Source organism: Sitophilus oryzae, unplaced genomic scaffold, assembly GCF_002938485.1.
Source record: "Sitophilus oryzae breed Bouriz unplaced genomic scaffold, Soryzae_2.0 scaffold_1018_pilon_pilon, whole genome shotgun sequence".
Classification (NCBI taxonomy): domain Eukaryota; kingdom Metazoa; phylum Arthropoda; class Insecta; order Coleoptera; family Curculionidae; genus Sitophilus; species Sitophilus oryzae.
Genome location: NW_022145636.1, coordinates 1,231,665 through 1,253,718, shown reverse-complemented (window position 1 = coordinate 1,253,718; position 22,054 = coordinate 1,231,665). Strand labels below are relative to the sequence as shown.

The 22,054-nt window shown below is 31.2% G+C and overlaps 1 protein-coding gene across 1 annotated transcript in view; it reads left to right on the top strand.

The window, feature by feature from the left end:
• Nucleotides 1-22,054, top strand: part of LOC115874788 (cadherin-23) — a 29,980-nt gene that overhangs the window by 213 nt on the left and 7,713 nt on the right. The window contains exons 2-7 of the mRNA XM_030890068.1: nt 14,356-14,711; nt 19,777-19,928; nt 20,158-20,461; nt 20,511-20,714; nt 20,849-21,033; nt 21,094-21,291. Of these exons, the coding sequence (XP_030745928.1) occupies nt 14,480-14,711; nt 19,777-19,928; nt 20,158-20,461; nt 20,511-20,714; nt 20,849-21,033; nt 21,094-21,291 (1,275 nt within the window). The 5' untranslated portion in view covers nt 14,356-14,479. The remainder of the gene's footprint in view (nt 1-14,355; nt 14,712-19,776; nt 19,929-20,157; nt 20,462-20,510; nt 20,715-20,848; nt 21,034-21,093; nt 21,292-22,054) is intronic.

Below are 22,054 nucleotides of genomic sequence, written 5' to 3'. Positions count from 1 at the left end.
AAATAGAGGAGTTTTCGAAAAAAATCTTCTACACGTTCGTTGATTGAGATTTTTGGATGCGCGTTTTTTTTTGTCAGAAACATTTTATACAGTGTGTCATGTAACAGTGAAAATTACCAACTTTTTTATTATTATCATCATTTTCAGCTTATTCAACCATTTCCACTTATGGTGTAACCTACCTTATACAGGGTGGCGCACCTCATTCGCCTCGGTTGATTATACGAAAACTGAAAGATATAGAAACAAAATATTTTATGGGTATATGTGGGGAGGCAATGTGCATAATTTAAAATTATTTTCAAATGTACAGGATATGTCAGAACTAAGATCCACACCAAAGTTATATTTTTCCTTACGGAACACCCGGTATTTTATTTCATATTTGGATCCGTCGACACAAAATAAGGCATTTATTATAAGGGTCAAATATATTTACAACCTTTGGTTTTTGAGATATTTAAAGATATTTAAATATGCATACTATAATAAAAACGATTGTCAACACCCTGTACATTGCTTTTCAGAATTAATTCTTGTGCTGACTTTTAAGCCAAAGAAATAAACTTTACTGAAAAATTCGATTGCTTTGTTTAATGTATACAGGGGTATCAAAAATTGCTGGTCTATTTTAAATATTTATTTTACATAAAAATTTCGTTAAAAAATGTCTATACCGATGATTCATCTTTCCAAAAAAATTCTTTATGGTTATTTCGTGTTTACAAAAAATAATTATTTTATTTTGTAGATTTTCTTGCAGTGCAGTGGCGAAATACCCATAAAGGATTTTTTTGGAAAAATTTCGTTAATTCAAATACAACTACCTGTATTTTTTAAAATAAATCAAAGCAGATTCAAAAGCCTTTTCAAACTATATTAAGGTTCCCTATACCTATCTACCTCAGATGTTGAATAAATAGCAATTTTGCAATAAAATGGCAACCAAGAGGGCTGGTGTCATAGCAAGTTTCTAATGAGAGTTAGTAGCAATTTTCAAAATCGAAATTAATTTATGGATTTTATTTAAATTTAAACCAGTTTACTTTTATTTAATTTACCTATAATAGTTTAATAAATAATATTTATTAAATATGTATATATTATTCTATCAGGAAAAACGAAGAAATAGTTTTTTGATTTATTTTGCGATGACTTCTAGATATATGGATTTTCTATAAAAGAGCCAATTACGGCAAATTCAGTTTCTGCCTAATAGGTTTTTTATAAATCACACTACCAGCTCTGCGAAATAGGACAAGCAGTTTTTCAAAGGAACGCTTATCAGGAAGATTCCTATTTGGATATCTTTGAGCATAAGCCCTTGAGGCCAAGAACCTGTTTTATCATCATTTTATCGCAAAAAAATTTATGATTAATTTAAAAAAATTAAAATTTCACAGATTTGTTATTTCAATCAAATAACTACTCTCAACGTGTTTATTTTTTTATCAATAATGACATGTAATGACTATTTCTAATTATCTTGAAAACGGTTGCTCGTAGCGATTTTTACCAAGAGACAGTAAAAAATCAATCGAAACTGTACATTTTTTCACTCAGTAGTTTTATACAGGTAAAAATGAAAAGTTATTACTCTTCAAACCAGTTAAAACACATGTAGGTGGCGCCCCTTACAAATAGGAGTCATATTGACATCAAAATCAAATTTCTCATGTCAAAAAATTCCCAGACACCAATTTTCATCACAAATATTGACGTTACTTCAGAAATTATTTGGAAAAAATCGAAATAAAAATAAAACTTCTACACCCTGTATCTCCGAAACTAAGCCCATTTTAGGACATACATTTATACGAACCTTTTCACTTATTTTTATCTGCAGAATATGCTGCCGAAGTTTCCGGAATACAGTTCGGACCACCCTGTATATTTTACATGAAATATGTTTAAAATTTTATGAAAAATCTAAAAATTAAATAATATACAGGGTATAGCATTGTAAATAAAAAAAAATGATATTTGTTACTGTTACATAACACATCCTGTATAAAATAATTTTGTTTAAAAACAAATGCGCAAGTAAAAATATCAATCAAGGTGTCAGAGTGTCTTTTTCGAGCACACCCTCATTTATTTATTATCAAATTTGTTCCACTTGGCTTGATACATACTGTATATCTCCATTTTATCGATAAAACTCTAGGGTATCATGGTAATTAACACATAGAAGTAAGGGTTCCATGACAAAAGATAGGAAGTAGGGTTCAAAACACCGGAAGTAGTACATTGACTCATCTGCTAAACGAATATTGTTCAAAAAAAGAGTAATTTTACGAAATAATTTCCATACTTCACAACAAATCAATTTTGTTAAAAATCTAGAAGAGTTTAATAATAAGTTTCGGTTTTTTACGCCTGATTTTGAAAAATTAGACCGAAAAAATCGAGGATCGAGAAATTTGACGCATCGCTGGAAGAATTTTCCGTTTCCTGTTAACAAAAAACTAGTTTGTAGAGTATTTTTAACGGTAATGTTAGTAGTATTTGGACGAAATACAGGTAGCGGTTATAATTGTTTTGATGACTTTTGTGTATAAAAACAGGAAAGGAACAAGCAAATTTGTAGAGAAATTTTAACAGTATTGTATTATTTAATATATAAATTTTGGTACTAATATGACAAAAAACGTTTTAAGGCTATTGGTGAGAGACAAAATATATAAAAAAATGTCTATGCCTATGTGGATTCATCTCTCCAAAAAAATCCTTTATGGGTATTTCGCAACTGCACTGCAAGAAAATCTACAAAATAAAATAGTTATTTTCTGTAAACACTTCTGCGTTAAACCTAAACGGACACTGCTTGTCAGAAGTTATGTTTACAGTTATACAAATTTGCCTAACAAAGAAAAAAATGCTTTCCGTCGTCGGAAGCAAAAAAAAATACAAAGAATAAAGAAAAAACCTATTTAAAATATTTAAATTCAACTATTCGAGAACACTTTATTATACTTTTTTTAAAACAGATACGTCTACAAGAAACCGGTTGACGTTCTGTTAAAATGACATATATAATATCAAGTTAAACCTCAAAAATTAACAATTACTACCTGATAACAATTACTTAATAAGGTAAAACCAAAAAGCCCCAAACTTTCTGTATGATTATTTTTAAATTTTACTTAAGTTATGTTTATTCATGTTATGTTCTTTAAAATCAAAGAAGCGATTGCCATGCATTACTAACATCTACAGATGCATGAGCAATACATTTATTTTTATTAAATTGAATTAAAAAAGCCTCTTATTTTTCTTGAAAGGCTATCGCATCTTTCAGTATAATTTTGGCGTTATTAAAATTTATTCTGTGCTCTGTGTCCTATGAATGGTGACAAATCTATGATTTGTGAAAATCTCCCTTTCTTAAATAATCTTTATATGTTCTTTAATTCTAACATTTAAGGGTCTAGATGTTTTACCAATGTGAAATTTATCGCATTCACATGGTATTTGGTATATTATATTTTTTGTTTGTTGTTCTGTATTCATTGGTTTAGTATGTGATAAAATGGATCTGGATGTTTTCCTATCCTTCTTATTTTTTCCGAAACGCTTCGTATGTATGGAATTGTAAGTTGTCCGGCAATAGTGCGTCGGGCATCTGTAGCTCCTAGAATAAAAAACTTGGGAATTTTGTTTAAGTGTAAACCTAAAGTATGTATCAGGATGTATTTCAGGAAAATATTTTAACTTCTATAGGGTAGCTCAAAAAAGTGTGAGTGAACCTGGATGATTTTTTTTAAATGGAACACCCTGTATATTATTGCATTTTTGGATTCCTTTCAGATCACTTTACATAATCCTAAGATATGAATAAATATATTTCGATAGTTTCAGAGATATTAAAAAATAAATCAAAACTATATATTTTTCAGCCCTTCTTAAAAAAAATTATTAAAATACAAGAAGTGTTCTGATATCAATGGGCTGTTCTTACTTTGCTATAAATATGATAATCGTAAATCATACAGGATGTTCAATATTCTACACCAAACTTTCTAAAATATAAAATATTTTTTCTTTGTTTTATTAAATGGAACACCCTGTATATTATTTTTTTATTAGATAGAGAATTAAAAAATGAACATTTTTTGTATTTAGAGTATCTCAAAATTTTTAACGGTTTTGCAGATACACGCAGTATTATTTCATATGGCGCTTTCAATGGTAAAATACGAGAGAAAAATCATTGGGTGGCTTTGATAAAAATTTACTATGGAAAATGCCATATGAAATATAAAACTCCAAATATCTGCGAAACCGTTAAAAATTTTGAAATACTTTAAATACAAAAAAAAATCATTTTTTAATTCTCCGTTTATTGAAAAAATAATATACAGGGTGTTCCATTTAAAAAACGAAGAAAAATTATTTCATATTTTAGAAAGTTTGCCGTAGAATTTTGAACATCCTGTATGATTTACGATATTCATATTTATAGCAAAGTAAGTACAGACTATTTGAAGTAAATATCTAATATAGTTTTGAGTTCAGAACACTTCTTGTATTTTTAATATTTTTTTTAAGAAGGACTAAAAAATATATATTTTTTATTTATTTTTTAATATCTCTGAAACTATCGAAATATATTTATTCATATCTTAGGATTATGTAAAGTGATCTGAAAGGAATCCAAAAATGCAATAATATATAGGGTGTTCCATTTAAAAAAAATCATCCTCATCTACTCACACTTTTTTGAGCCACCCTGTAGAAGTTAAAATATTTTCCTGAAATTCATCCTGGTTTATACTTTAGGTTAGCACTTAAACAAAATTTCCAAGTTTTTTATTCTAGGAGCTACAGATGCCCAACGCACTATTGCCGGACCCTGTATATTGTTTATTGTTATCATTGTGTCTATGATTTGGGGTTTGTATTTCGTTTAATGTTTTGTCAATAAAATATGGAGGATAGTCGTTCTTTATTAACGTATTTTTTATGTGGTTTATATCTCTGTTTAATGAAATGTCTGTACATATTATTTTTGCCCTATCATATAAACTTTTTATAACACCTTTTTTTAAACTTATACTGTGATTAGATGTGAAATTTAAGTATCTATCTGTGTTTGTGTGTTTTCTGTAAACATCTAAAATTAGTTTATTTTTAAACTTTGACACTGAAACATCAAAAAATGGCAAACGATTACCTCTAATTAATATTTACTTTTTTTTTCCTAAAACAATTAAATTTAGTGAGTTTATAATCAAAAAACGCAGAGAATTTAAACATAAATGGCTATGATGTATGGCACAAGATCTAAAAAATAATTGTCCCACTTTCTTGCAACTTTTTACCATCATAAATCTTCTTAATCTCCTGAGGTGTCCAAATCGTCGACGTCTGGCTCAAGTGACATCTAGATCACCGTGATTAATATCAGAAAAAAAGGAGAAATATACATAAACAGGAATGTTTGTTTTAATTTTATTGCAATTTCTAACGCTTGCAGTTTCTACTGCATATCATAACCTCGTTTCTTATAAATATTTATAGCAGCGATATTATTATTTTATCGAGATAATTATGTGAAAAGCATTAATTTCAGGCTGGGGATCTTGTATGTAGATTTTTTCCGTTGTTGATTTCGTTTGGAGAAAGTCTTTGGGCATTGTTAGCTAGAAGCAAAGATAATTGCAAAATTGCACAAAGTTTGTTATACTTTTTTTTATATAATCAGTAAATGTGAGATTGTAAATAAGAAAATCAATCTATGGTGGAAGCACTTAAAATTGCTATGAAATAATGTGGTTTGGTTTGAAAAATACAGATAGATATGCTTAAATTGATTTAGATTTAACGAGAATTATAAGAAAACAGTTAAATCTAATTATATAATAAATTAAGAATTTCATTACAAAAATATATACAGAGTAGTTAGTTTAAAATAACAGTAGTGTGTTTTCAAGCTCTACAGGATCCCAAATCTAAAAGAATTGACAAAAACCATGTCCAGATTGTGTCAAAGAAAAAAATGAAAGGACAGAACACATTTTAAACCGCGAATATCTGCGAAACCATAAAAAAATTTGAAGTACTCTAAATACAAAAAATTTTCATTTTTTAATTCTCCATTTATCGAAAAAATAATATACAGGGTGGTCTATTTAAAAAAACGAAGAAAAATTATTTTACATTTTAAAAAGTTTGACGTAAAATTTTGAACATCCTGTATGATATACGTTTACCATATTTATAGCAAAGTAAGTACACACCATCTAAAGTAAATATCTGATATAATTTTGATTTCAGAACAGTTCATGTATTTTTAATAATTTTTTAAAAAAGGCTGAAACATATACACATATATTTTTTATTTATTTATTAATATCTCTGAAACTATCGAAATATATTTACTCATATCTTAGGATTATGTAAAGTGATCTGAAAAGAAGCCAAAAATGCAATAATATACAGGGTGTTCTATTTAAAAAAAATCATCCCGATCCACTCACACTTTCTTGAGCCACCCTATAGAAGTTAAAATATTTTACTGACATACATCCTCATACTTAGGTTTACACTTCACAAAATTCCCAAGTTTTTTTTTCTAGGAGCTACAGATGCCCGAAGCACTATTGCTGGACCCTGTATTTGAAATATTTCTTTAATAGTACCTACGTTGGATATTAGCATATTTAGAGAAAAAAAGTTTTGATATGTTGAGGTTATACGTACTAAAAGGAGACTTTTTAAAATCAAAAGAGTTCCTAACTGTAAAGTGTGAGCTTCACCCCCAAAAACCACCCCCAATACGCACTGCGGTGGTTTATCTCGTTTTTCTCGAAAACCATTAATCGCACAGAAAATTTTATTCTTATCAAAAATATTCCTTATAAAATTTTCTACAAAAAAGATTTTATTCATTATTTATTAGTATCCAATGTATTTCGAGCAATAACCGTTTGAAAAATGGAGTATAAAAAAATACAGTTTTTTTTCAAGCCTTTCAAATTATAGTCTCCCAAAGTATTTTAACGTGTTAAATATACACGCAACAGATATAATACTGTATAATATAAACAAAAATATTGCCTATTCCACTAAACTAACATTCATTCTTTCATCTACATATTGTCATCGTCTATAGTTTCTAGAATGTGCTCAGTATTCGAACAACTACAACTTTGTCTTGTACATTTCATGCCGGCTTTAATGCAACTGCGTCTTTTTACACAATCTTGTTTGCTGATGTTCAAATTATTCGTACTGTCATCCAAATATCTGAGAAAAATGAACAAGTTCTAGTCGTTGGAAAAGATGTCGATCTTGTTGTTTTATTAGCAGCACTTTCCCCCGATGAAAAAGACATTCTTTTTCTGAAAGAAGTCATAGGTAATGTGAAACAAGGAATGTATAGTTCGAGCGACTTGCAATCATCCAGTATTATACGTAATTAAAAAAATCAATTTTATTTATTCACGCTATTAGCGGGTGTGACACAACATCAGGATTTTTTGGAAGAGGAAAACAACAACACGTACAAATATTTAATAAAGAAAAAGACCTTGATAGTATCGTCGATATTTTTAACAACGCAAAGTCACGTTTATACTGAAACTATACAAACTTCAATCATCTGAAGGGAGCCTTCGTGAGCAAAGATACGCTTGTTGAAACTAAGATACGCTTGTTAACTAACGTATTGAAAGTTAGTTGATCAAGCAAACAGCACGGTACTTTTATCAAAATTGCCTCCCACATCTACTGCAGCTAGACAACATTCCCGGAGAACATACCTTCAAGTACAAATATGGCAAGAACAACCTATAAAACCCGACCAGTGGGGCTGGAAGAACATCAACAACACCTTGTCACCTTTATATACAACAGAATCGCCCGCTGCTTCAATTATGTCATTAATAACGTGCAACTGCAAACAAGATTGTGTAAAAAGATGCAGTTGCATTAAAGCCGGCATGAAATGTACAACTATGTGCGGAACCTGTCGTGGGCAAAGTTGTTCGAATACTGAGCACATTCTAGAAACTATAGACGATGACAAAATGTTTTTGTTTATATTATACAGAATTATATCTGTTGCGTGTATATTTAACACGTTAAAATACCTTAGGAGACTATAATTTGAACGGTGACCTGTATTTTTTTTGTACTCCATTTTCAAACGGTTATTGCTCGAAATGCATTGAATAAATATACAAAGAAATACATTGACTAAATAATGAATAGAACATTTTTTGTAGAAAATTTTATAGGGAATATTTTTGGTAGGAATAAAATTTTTTGTGGGACCAACGAGTGCTGAGAAAAAAGCGAAAAACCATCGAAGGGCGTATTGGGGGTGGTTTTTTGGGATGAAGCTCACACTTTAGAGTTACGAACTCTTTTGATTTTGAAAAGGCTCCTTTTGGTGCGTCTAATCTCAACATATCAAAACTTTATACATTTTTTCTTCTATTCGGCTATTTTAGGTCTAATATAAATATAATGTTAAGTATACTGTTCGAATATTTATTACAAATAAACGAGTCTCATACACTATAATAAATATTGAAACAATGAAATCTCTAGTGATTTCAATTATACTTTGACTGACTAACTACTCGTATACTACTATTCCACTTAATATACTTTTTATCAAGTCTATAGAGAGTTTAAACTTATAGAAATTCGTTCATTGATTGACGTTTACACGTGATAAACAATTTTCTACGTATTCTATTATGTAGATTAGCCCAGTAATGACATGAATTATTGAAATTTCACTGTCAGAATGCAGAACAATCATCAAACAACTGTGAAAATCTATTGCAGCGCTCCAGTTTTCTATTAGCGCTGTTAATATCTCTTCGAGATAATATTTTTACCAATTTTAATGTGTGTCTGTGGCAATGCCTCCAGCTACACACCTGATTGAATCCGGAGCAAAACAATGCAATTGTATTACTGCATTTTTTTTTGTTCTGTAAATTACTAGAGTATCCTGATTACTTTTACTTAAATAACTGAAAAATGATAGATGTAGAAATATGAAAAAAGTATCATCGACTGACTTTCTATTGTAGATTAGTAATTTTCTTTATTTCTTACTGAATTAATATAAGCTTATATCGTCAAAGAGTAATAAATGTATTAAAAAATATGAAGTTTAACTGTAAAAATGTTGGTGTTTTTACGAAAAGTTCGCTAAAATTCCCTCTTCCGTTAGAGTCTGTCGAGTGAATCGACTCGAGTGAATGAACAAACGGACGTTGACCATGAAGAGCGTCAGTGAAAAAGGGTGAATTTTGATATTTTTCAGGCATCAACCGGGCAAAAATCATCAATTATGCATTATTCTATATCTACAGAGTGTCTCAAATTCGGCTCTCACCATTGACTTCTGGGAATACCGTTTAGTTTTTGTGTTATAAAAAAAGGTATTGTAAAACAGAAAATTTTATTTTATTATTCTCTATCAGTTATAGAGTTGCGCATAACTTAATAACTGTTATCTGTTTCGTATCTATTAAGTTAAAATATAGAATTTTCTCAAAAACAAATTAAACATAAAGGCACCTAAAAATGGAATTGGTACCCAAATATGGAAAACTAAAAAATAAACGCTTCAAACTAATCAAAACGTTTTTATTAAACACATTCAGACAGATTTGGCCCCAGATTTCTTTCTCTGGGGCCATTTAAAAAACAGGATATACAAGGATAAAAAATACTCAAATCTAGACGAGTTAAAAAATGCTATTTCTGCCGAATGCAATAGAATTTCAATTCGCTAGTTTACCAACTAGCGAATGTAAGAAGAGAATTTTATGATTGCCTGGGTTATTGTCTAGCAGTCGATGGTCGATGGCGGAATATTGGAACATCTTCTTAAATCTTAAAGTTCTAACAATTTAGTAGTACCTAAATTAATAAGTTATTGAATATTGTAATAATACTATAATTAACCTTGTAATTGATACTTTATTTTACTTTAATTCATATTAATTTTTATTTATAAATACATATTTAAGATTTCCGATGTAGGAGTGAGTTTTCAATAATAATAAAGCACTAAATAGGTAAATTTCTGATATGACAACTTCATTTGACAGTTATCTTTTACCTTGACTGTTGCTCATAAGTAAATACAGGGCCATAAGAAAGGAGAAATATTTAAAAAGAAATCGGGCGATAACTGGTAAACGAGCTAATCAAAAATATCTAAAGTTATTCTTTTGAATGTGGGTTTTAGTTCAAAAACTCTTCAATAAACCTAAATAGAATTATTCTCTAAAATAATTAGGGAAGCCAATAATTGACCCGATTAAAATTTACATGGGATTTCCTATGTCCCGTCCGACGATGCAACACCCGGTACAATCAATGCATTGTTATAATATACAATATTATTTCACACAATCATGAGTATAATGATGAAAAGAGATTAAAAATCACTATCTTTTGCAATTAGACGTACTCGTTTCCGAGAAATGGCCGCGGCCGGTATTCCATATTAAGTCTACTATTCTATGGTAGTTACTTTCCTCTAATTGAATCTTATCTTTGTCATTTCCGGAAATATGGCGGAAAACTTAAGTTTCTGGTTTTGGTTTTTATTTTTTTACAAGTATATTTTGACGGATAAAAATAAACTACTTGGATTTTTTTCAATTTTTTTTTATCTCAAAAACTGCGACTTTTCGATTTTGATGTTATTACAAATTTTGTTGCAAATAGTATTCCTAATCTTAAATTGAGAACCGCGTTTCGCTAGCTACTGTAATTTTGGAGTTACGATTTTTTATAATATTTAACCCCCTCCCATACTCCCTTACCAACCCCCCACCCCCACCAAAAACTAATGGCCAGATTCTCGGGTGCCACAGTATTTTTGTGCCAAATTTGGTTAAAATCGGTTTAGCGGTTTGATTTGTTGTTGTTGAGTTATCGTGTTACAGACGCACAGACAGACAGACTGAAAATATTTTGTATTTAGGTCATTTATGACCCAAATAACTAATTTTCAGTGAAATTAAAAAAAAATGTTTTTGCCTTTCTTAATACTGATCTACCATACCTGTTGGTATGGTCGGCTAAAAATAAAGATGGTTACAGAAGAAGGAAAGAAGCTAAAAAAGGGTTTCTTTGGATGCCTTTATAGATTTTTTCTAACTGGTGAAAGTAAACTCGTAAAAAAATAAAAACCGAAAAATCGGAAACTACAGTTTTTCGACCATATTTTGGGAAAAAAATCAAATTTTAGTTATAAAATTTACACTTTACAAAATTATGCAATTAATAATAGACGTCATTAGTGCCTATAATTAAAATCAGGTAAAGGAACTCATTTATCGTATTAAATCTTTTTTAAAGACTTTTATTCGCTCACGCGATCTGCTACTTTGAGGAAGACTAGCTAAATATGCAGTATGATTGCCTATCAATTGATAATTGAGACAGTTTAATTGTTAATTGTACTGCAATTTCGCAATTATTTTCTCGGTAGTTAACAGCTCGGCAAGTCCTATTTCCTATTCTCTGTTGGCTTGTTAAAGGTTCTCGTTTGTAACTTGTCTAGCTGTCAGTTATAGGGCTGATTTGTGATATACTTTGGAATGTAGAAACCTGTCTTTTTGTATTGTATAGGATTGTATTTCTTGAGTTATAACTCATCATTCTTCCAGGTTCTTCAGTTCCGTTTTAAGTTGGTTTCCACTTGGGAAGCAAAACGGTTCTGGTCCAGTTTATGGAGTATTCGCTCTTCTTCTAGCTAGATCGTTTGCTTTTTCATTACTGTGATTTTTCTATAAGTTTATATTGTTACAACGTACAGCAAGGCAAAACCTGTGCAAAGTACAGAGACTGGCATGTATCTGCATCACAGGTGCAATGAGAACATGTCCAACAGCAGCAATGGAGGTCATTCTAGACCTAACACCACTGCACATCGTCGTCGGTAGTTATGCCAATGCGACAATGATTAGAATGGTCATTGACGGAAACAGTACTGGGAGAATTTTCAGGTCAGGGGATTGGAACACCCTCAAAAAGAAAATTCCACTTCTCCAACTCCCAGTGGATGACATACCAAGAATTTACAACTTTGAGAAACACCTCACTGTTGTATTGAGTAATAAAAACGATTGGGAAGAAAGAAACGCTTACTCAGCATATAAAAGACCATACCATCACGTGGTATACTGATGCTTCCAAAACCAAAGCAGGGACAGGGATAGGAGTATTTGGGCCGAAAACTAAATACTCCGAACCAATGGGCACCTACGCCAGTATCCTTCAGGCAGAAACTTACGCTATTGAAAGATGCGTACAATTTATCTTAGATAGGAACTATCGAAAACCGGAAATTGTCATCCTATCCGATAGTCAAGCAGCACTTAACGCGATCAACTCAGTAACCATCAATTTTAAGTTGGTCAAAGAATGCCTAGAGAAGCTCAACAAATTAGGCAAAGAAAATAAAGTCCTCCTACTGTGGGTGCCTGCTCACCAAGGGATAAAAGGCAATGAAAAAGCAAATGATCTAGCGAAGAAAGGAGCGAACACTCTACTAACTGGACCAGAACCGTTCTGTTTTCCAAACGGGAACCAACTGAAAGCGGAACTGAAGAATCTGGAAGACTCCATCCGTAACTTGGAATGGGTGTCCTCCAACGGTCTAAGACACTCGAAAAATTTCCTCAGAACTTACGACCGAGAAAAATCAAAGATTTTCCTTGATTTAAGTAAAAACAATCTTCGGATTGTCACGGGGTTTCTAACAGGACACTGTCTCCTCAACGAACACCTCAGTAGGCTGAAGCTGAGAAACAAAATGGGGAAACACCAGAACACCTTATCACTGAGTGCGCCGAGACGACGACCATTCGTGCCATGAACTTTGGTACGTCTGATGTGGAGGATGGAGGAGCTGGCCTCTGTGGAGCCGTCTCTGATACTGGCTTTTGTTAAAGCCCTGAGACTGTATGATGAGTTATAACTCGTTATAACTCAAGAAAGGGGAACACACAATAGATCTATAAGGTCGCGGTGATTAACTCCCCTCCTAAACATTCTACATTCTACATGGGTTTATTGGCCAAATTAAAACTAAAAAAATAACCCGAGTTTCTTTTATTTATTTAGATTCGATTTTCCCTAGTATACCTACCAATTCTCGCTTATTTTATCGTGTGCGAGTTCACAAAGTCAAACTCGCAAAGACAACTCCTTTATTTCGCAGTTCAAAGTCGAAAGAGTGCTTTTAGGAGTACAATAATAATATGACAAGTCGCGCAAATCTAATCTACAGTTCATCTCTCAAAGGGATTCGGTTTCTTAAAAGCAACTAGAACGCGAGTACCTACTTTAAAATGCTTCTATGTGAGTTTTATATTATTTGTGTTTTATTCTTTTTGTCTTTCATAAGAATATCTATGTTTTTTTATACTTAAAAATATTCAAAAAGTAATATAACAGTCAGAGACAATTTTGAAATTTTAATTGGTATACTGGGCTGGGTGTTCTTCAAAAGAGACTCGCCTCCATAACTTATTTATTTTTTCAGATAAAAAAACGAGATTTGGTATACCGTCACCCTAGAATAAAATTGTTCTATAGACCATTTCGATGAAACTGAAAAAACAAAGTTTAAAGTTTAAACTGGATATCCGTGAACACTATATACCAAACTGGTTCCATTAAACATATAAATTAAAGGTAATCAAAACCTATCAAACATATGTATTTATTTTACTTTTAGAAATGTTTAGAAGCTTTATTTAAAAGATATTAGTGATTTTAGATTTGGATATAGAACAAATGTGTTTATTAGCTGTGCATTGAGCCAATTTTAGGGATATAGAACAAAATAAGGGGATATAGAATAATATAATACTCATTTTAAGCTGATTTATTTGTATTTCAAAATATTATTTCAACACAAAATAACTGAAATGGAGACATTAAGACATTAAGTAAAACAACATAAAAAAATAAAAACCTAAAATACAATAGTAGTAATTATTGGTCTGCAGTGTTTATTAATAACTATCATTTTTTCCGCCTATTTGTTTGATATGTATAGTGTTAGAATAACTTAATCAGATTTTAAATCTGATTTTTAACTTTCATTGGATTATTTAAATGTTTTTTTTTAGCTATCTAATTCAATTGTCAAATTACATAGAAACCAACGCCAACCCAGCACAATATTTTTTCTACTCCTAATAAATTCCTTGAAATAATAATTTCTGAATATTTTTTAAAAGTTAACTCGCTAATGGAAAAAAATATTGTTTTATACACGACGATAAAATTGCATTATCGTCCCCCGAAATTAATTTATTTTATATCTTTTAATACAAAATTATATTTTCTCCATTTCAGAGAACAACACTATGAGGTACAAAATATCCAGAATCCTCCACATACTCCCAAAAAACACCTTCAAATAAAGGAAAACCAAATATAGAAACAGAATCAACGACTTTACAGGCCATACAAATTTCGAATGCAAGAAACGAACATGCCAATGAAGAACTTCCTGAGAACATTCACCGGATTTTTCGTGAAAATCAAGTTTAAACCGGCACGGATCAGTGTTAGTTTTAGTGTTTACGTTGTGTTGTGTTTGCTGATTGTTCGTGTGGAAAGGTGCACGTGCAATAGACCGCCAAGATTTCTTATTGATGGCCAAACTGAGATCGTTTTAAGACTGAAAGAAGGCAAAGAAACGCCGATAGGTAATGTAAACATTATTAAATTACTTTTTTAAACACTATTTTTATTTGCTTTTGTTTAAAAAAATAATCAATAAAGGGAAAATTTATACGAATTTTCACATCCGTTTTTCTGGAATCCTCTACTGGATTTCGTTAAGTTTTTTTTTCGCTGATGCCGTTTTTTTTACTATACAGGGTGGTCCGAACTGTATTCCGAAAGCATATTCTGCAGATAAAAATATGTAAAAAAGTTCGTATAAATGTATGTCTTCCGGGATCCCTCTGTGATTCCGCGGGATCCAATTTGCGGGATTTACCGTGCGGGATCTGCGGGATCGACACCAGGGGATACCCCTTACGGCTTGGCCATTAAGAATAAGTGAAACAAACAGGTTAGTTGTTAGATTTCTTTCTAGCGTGCGTAAGTGAAGAAAAGCGTTTAACTAGTACTTGTGGACAATTTCGTCAAATAAACTGCCGGACATAATTATCGGGACAAGCAAAATTTTAAGGTAAATTTAAAGTTGAATATCTCATGAACTAAAAAACATTTTGGGATGCGGTTTGGACCAGGTTTTAGATGCATCTATTGTGATTAATGTACTATGTGGTTTTCGAAAATATATTTAGCGAATTCTCGTATACAGGGTGTTTTATAAAAGTGTGAAAATTTGATCAAGAATCTTTTTTACCGCAAATTTACAATTTTTAAAAAATCGAAATTGTTACCAAGTACGATTAATCTGTATTGAAATTAGAAAAAATAATTTGATCGGTTTTTTTTTTGTTTTAAGGAAAATACGTTTTTTCGAAAAATATGCATTTTTAGTCATACGATGGTCCTAAATGATACAAAAAGCTTTGTACATTCTGCACATGCCAAAAAATTATTGATATAGAGTGTATCTAAAAGCACATAACTAACACAAGTTGAAAAAACCTTCAAAATCAGAATAATATTTTTATTTATAAAATACGTAGATAAATTATAATAAAATTTAAGTTTATTTAATATTAAATATATTTTTTTAACACCCTGTATTCATCGGTCCAAATTTCTGTACAGCTAGTTTAAGATACACGCTATATCAGTATATTGTGGGCCTATGCAAAATGTACAATGCCTTTTGTACCATTTAGAACCAAATGTATGACTATAAATGCATATTTTTCGAAAAAAAATCGTATTTTCCTTAAAACAAAAAATTAAAAATAAACACCAAATTGTTTTTTCTAATTTCAATGCAGATTAGTCGTACATAGTTAAAATTTCGATTTTTCAAAAATTGTAAATTTTCGGTAAAAAAAATTCTTGACCAAATTTGTACACTATTATAAAACACCCTGTATACGAGAATTCGCTAAATATATTTTCGAAAACCACATCGCATCTTAATCACAATAGACGCGTCTAAAACCTGGTCCAAACCCCATCCCAAAATCGGAGAGAGAAAAGAAGAGCATTTATTGTTTACAATCCCGCAATTTTGCGGATCCGCGGGATTGATTGCTTTAATCCCGCGGGTTTGCGGGATTGAGATTTTGGCGCGGGATTGCATTCCCTAAACACGTTGAGTAGATAGTTATTTGACTGAAATAATACATTCGGGAAATTTTATTTTTTTTAAATTAGGCATAATTTTTTCTACGATAAAATGATGATAAAACAGTTTCTGTTGAAACTTTGACACAAAAACACTTAAAATTTATGATTTCAGTCTAATAACTATTTATCAACATGTTTAATTTATGACAATGAAGACAGGTATTGATAATTTCGATTCCAAATTTCTCGAGGACCATTACTCGTAGCGATTTTTACAAAGAGACCTTTTTACGTAAAAATGTCGTAAATGTATATTTTTACTCAGTAGTTTTATACAGGTACGGACAAAAAGTTATTACTTTTCAAACCAGTTAAAAATATGTAGGTGGCGCCCTCTACAAGTAGGAGTCGTATTGACATGAAAATCAAATTTCTCATATCACAAAACTCCCAGATACCAATTTTCATACAAATTTTGACGTTACTTCAGAAATTATTTGAAAAAAATCGAAATAAAAATGAAATTTCTACACCCTGTATCTCCGAAACTAAGCATTTTAGGACATACATTTATACGAACTTTTTTACTTATTTTTATCTGCAGAATATGCTGCTGAGGTTTCCGGATTACAGTTCGGACCACCCTGTATATCTAACTGAAATTCGCATTAACCCATTTTTTTTTAATTGGACTTATACCACTTTTTTTTGTTTGTTAATTTTTTCAACTAATTGAAAGTTACTACCACTAATTTTGACGTTCTTAATTCTGAATGCTTACATTAAAGTTAGAAGGACAAACTTTTTTTATTCTTCTAATTTCGGAGGTTCTGAATGAAGCTTTATTCTTTTTTCATGATAAATAGACAAATAACTTTCATTATAAATGGAAAATAAAAAGCTTGAGGCACGTTTTTGTCAGGGACGATTTAACAAAGTGAAATAAAAATGGCATTAGAATGAAAGAAACTGGAGTAGCTAATGAGACCGAGAAATTGTAGCGAAACGGGTACATTTTGTGGGACGAAAACCGTAATGGCTGAGGACGTACCGTTCGGCACAATTTGTTTGTCTAACGCTACAGGTCCGAGAGAACAGTAGTTAACATTAACCAGCCATGTACACACTGCTACATACTTACCCGAAAATGGAATTCCGCTTTAATTAATTCGGCATAGGTCATCATAAACGTATACAGGGTGTTCCAGGCTGAGCGTGCATTAGAAGCTTCTAGAGAACTACAATATCTAGATCGGAGATTTTTGCACATCGTTGTTTCACAACGAGATCTATCGATTAAAAAATATTTTCAATATAACAGCAACTTTCTTATTTTAAATGGGTGTTCCCTTTTTTATTAAATTTTTGTTTGTTTTTTTGTTAAATTCTCTGTAAAATTTTATGAATTTTGATATTAAACACTCTATACCTAACGTTAACCGTTTTTGAGAGAAAAAATTATTTAGAATTTTTGGACGAAAAAACTGCCTGTCAAAAAATGTGTATAGCCTAAACGTCAAATATAGTGATTACCACAGCCACTGTGACATAAAGAGAAGACATGTGACTATCTATTCCAAAAATTAAATTGTTCAAATGTCTTTTAGTAATGGCCGCAGCTGTCATGGAATTGAGTGACAAAGAAATTATACAAATATTTTTTTTTTCAAATGGAAACCCATTTTTTTTATTTCCACCCATTTCAAATGGAAACCCACTTTTTTCAGATAATAAAAGAAAGTAAAGACTAGTATTTGAGACTGGTTTAGATCGTAATCTAAATTCACAGTGTTCATTAAATATTAAGACCTTAAATGGAAACTACTAAAATTAATAGCGAACGTTCTCTATTTTCTCTCTCTAATTTAGTGCATGGAGACTAGTGTACGGTCTCAAGAGTAAATATTGGTAATTTGTATCAACAAATCCATGTAATTTTCACTAGTAATACCACTAGAAAAATGTCCGGATTTAATTTGACCTCGTGTGGTATTCGGTAAAAAAATTCCACACCAAATTGTGTTTGAAAATCAAATAATTAAAATGTAATTTTCGATTTTTGGTCGAATTGATTATTTAGTTACTATGACAACTAAGTGACACCCAAACCTAAAAACTACTTCAGTTTTGAAGCTGTCAAGCGGCACGGCTTAAAAAAAATGTTTCGCTTCGGTCATGAAAGCAAAGAAAATATTCGCCAAGAGATTAAGCAGTTGACACCCGCGAATACTAGAAAATCGAAGTCAAGCGTATGAAAGCTGTTTACAAACTTTTATCTGAGCTTGAAATGTATCAAAATTACCATGTAAACAAATAAAAACCAGACTCTCAAAAAGATATTCTGTCATTATAAACGTCAAAAAATTTCCAGTATAATTCGCTATTGGGTATCCACAAGGAAAAAATTTTCACTTATAATATCACAAGAGCTTAAATTATTTTCGGAAATTTTTTTGAGGGCACGAATATTTTGAAAATTATCCCGAGTCGAAGACGAGGGATAATTTTCCTAAAATATTCGTGCCCGAAAGAAAATTTCCAGGAATAATTTAAGCTTGCGTGGTATTCGGTAAGAAAATTTCACACCTAAATTTGAAAAAAAAAAATTAATCCAACATGACATTTTAAAATAATTTCAATTTGTTAAGTTGGCCAAGGTATTGATGTTTTTGACATATTATGTGTTTTGTCATTTTTGTTTGCGATTCTGTCATTAAGCTATTACTAGTTTTAAAACGTCTGTACGTAGAGTAAGAAGTGTATAGCGAAATGTCGCGATTTGGAAAAGTAAACCAACAAGTCATTAAAGAAGAAATTGAAAATATAAAACCAGATAACACCCGAAAAATACCAGCTTTAGTTAAATAAAGGCGGCAGAACTATATTTTTTAGAACATGGCAATTTCGAAGAAATTCATATGTAGGTATATCTAACATATTTCCTTAAATAAAAAATATTACCAACCTTAGTTACATCAAATGCTAAAACTCAAATGGGTAATATTTCAATATATAGACATTGTAGTTCATTCACATTATGATTGTAGATCTTATGTTTACCTTTTCAACTGTCAAAAAATTTCCACTAAAGTTTCGTGGCGCCTCGAAAAAATTTCCGGAAATCTTTTCAGTTGCCATGGTAACTAGTCAAAAGTAAAGTGGTAACTAGTCAAAAGTAAAGTGGTAACTAGTCAAAAAGTAGAGGTGTGAAATTTTCACTAAAATTTATCCGTTGCCATGGTGATTTGTCAAAAAAACACGTTTTGATTGGTAAAAAATTACAGGTGTGGAATTTTCAGTAAAATCATCTGCTCCTTCACTTTCTCTCTGATTGAGCCACTCTAAGAATTGAAATTTGAAATTTTGTGCTTTTCTGAGCCTTATTTTATGATATTTATTATTTGTTTGACAAATAATGGTTTCGTTCCGAAGTAATTAATTTAGAACGATATTATGTATGCCCCTTTCTTGATATTTTTATTAAAATATTGATAGAGACAGTTTAAAAATGTTACATTAAAATGTTAAATTAAATTTAAGGGTCTCTGCTGTACAAACTGAAGGCCTACGACCCTGACAGTGACAGACTATCATTTGGAGTACAATCATCCCCGGGAAGTGACGTCATAGTGGTAGAAAGCACATCGAACAGCGAAGCCAATATTTATTTAAACACCCTACTTGATAGAGAGGTATAGTATCTTTATATTCGTAGATAATGTCATTTACTGACAAGCAAGAGTGATCTTAGTATTGGTCTTGCACATACAACAAGACCAAGATTATCGTTAGATCTGCAAAACCAGGACCACGATAATTGTGATTTATGAAATATTTTATTTTATTATTCACCACTATCTACCACTTGGGTGTTGCAATTTTTATGCTACACAGTATAATTTAGCCCTTTTAATCCCACAGGAAAAAGATGAATACGCTCTAGTCCTTACATTAACTGATGGAAAGCTAGGAACGGGAAACTACATCACTCAGAGCCTTCTTCTATTGGTAGAAGATGTCAACGACAACGCCCCGGTGTTCAAAAACCACCAAACCTCAATTTTACTTCGAGAAGATGCCCCTCCAGGCATCATAGCCCATCTGGAAGCCACTGATGCTGACGAAGGTCCGTATGGTCAAGTACTCTACCATCCAGGAGCTGACGTTGACAGGAACTTGTTCAGCGTCAGTACTGTTGGAGAAAAAGCCATAGTCAGACTCATTGGTCAGTTTCAAAACACTATCATACATCAAACTAAACATGTTGCTTATAGGTAGTTTAAACTATGAGAAACAGACAGTACATCAACTGAAGGTTCTGGCAGTCGATAGGGCCAAAGAAGGACGTGTTAATACAGGAACTGCAGTGATTTTGGTGAAGGTTGAAGACGTTGAAGATCAACCTCCTGAGTTTTTAAAGGTTATTCCTATAGCCAGGGTAGAAGAAAATGGCCCTATTGGTACTGTAGTTCTTCAAGGTACTTAAAACTCATTATTTATAGAAAAAGTTAGTAATATATGAACAAAGTTACTTTTTTTGATTTTAATTATTTGAATGACTTAAGTCATTTACTTGTTGCAACTCTGTATATGCACTTAATTAATGTTACAGTTACTGCCGTTGATGGGGACAGAGGTATAGACAACAAAATCTCATATTCCATTGCTTCAAACAACATAGATCAAAGTCATGATCCTTTTAAAATTGACAAGAACTCTGGAAAAGTCATGACTAATGCAGTTTTGGACAGAGAATCAATGCCTTTAGGTTCAAACTCCCACATCCTTCAAATCATTGTAAATTGAACCTTTATATGTTTAATTTGATTTGTTTTTTAATCATATTTTCCATCGTAGGCTACAGAAGTGGGAAGCAGAATCAAGCCACCTGCTTCAGCAAGTACTGAAGTGACTATAATGATTACTGACGTCAATGACGAGGTTCCTACGTTCAAAAGCGAACTTTATGAATGTGAAATTGCTGAAAATGCACCAAAGAACACTCCTCTAACTTTCCTAGGCAATTCTTTACCAGAAGTCTATGATTATGATCAAGTAAGTAGTCTACAGTGTCCTCTGCTGAGCGAGAGGTACTTGGTTCGATCACCAACTATGATTAAAATGGCAGAAAAAATTGGAATAAATCGCAAACTATTAAAAATAGGTACCTATATGACATACTTAATAAAAGTTAAAGAGTTTTGTAAAGTCTATCAGAAAAAATGATAATATATAGGGTTGAAATTTCTTAATTTTAAGTAGTTGAAATTCCTAAATATATTTTGAACACCCTGTAACATCTAACTAAAATATCTTTTCATATATCTTTTTCAATATCTCTATAAAATTCTCCTACCAAATTTTAGTTGTCCAACTTCAGAAGCAATGGTATCACTGACAATTTTTTACCACACTGTAATTTAACATTTGTTTAAAGAAATTTAAATATAACAAAAACTATTAATTTTAGGTATATAACATTATATATAAAAAAGTTATGGAATTTTACGCAAAATCTAAAAATAAAATAAAAAATAGGGTGTTGCATTTAAAAAAACATATGTTATATTCGCCATACTTATTTGAAGCATTCTGTATACTTATCCGTCCCTATACCTTTTATATTTAATATTTTTTTGTAAACCTGGATTTTTTTGTAAACCTGTAATAATGGATTTTACTTTACCGTTGACTCACCCTATACAGTTTATTTTTTAATTAAAATGACAAATAACAACTCTCACTATCAGATATTCTCTCATGAGACAAACTTTACATAAATAAATCCAGGATTTCAGACCTTACTTGTCCAGAATTT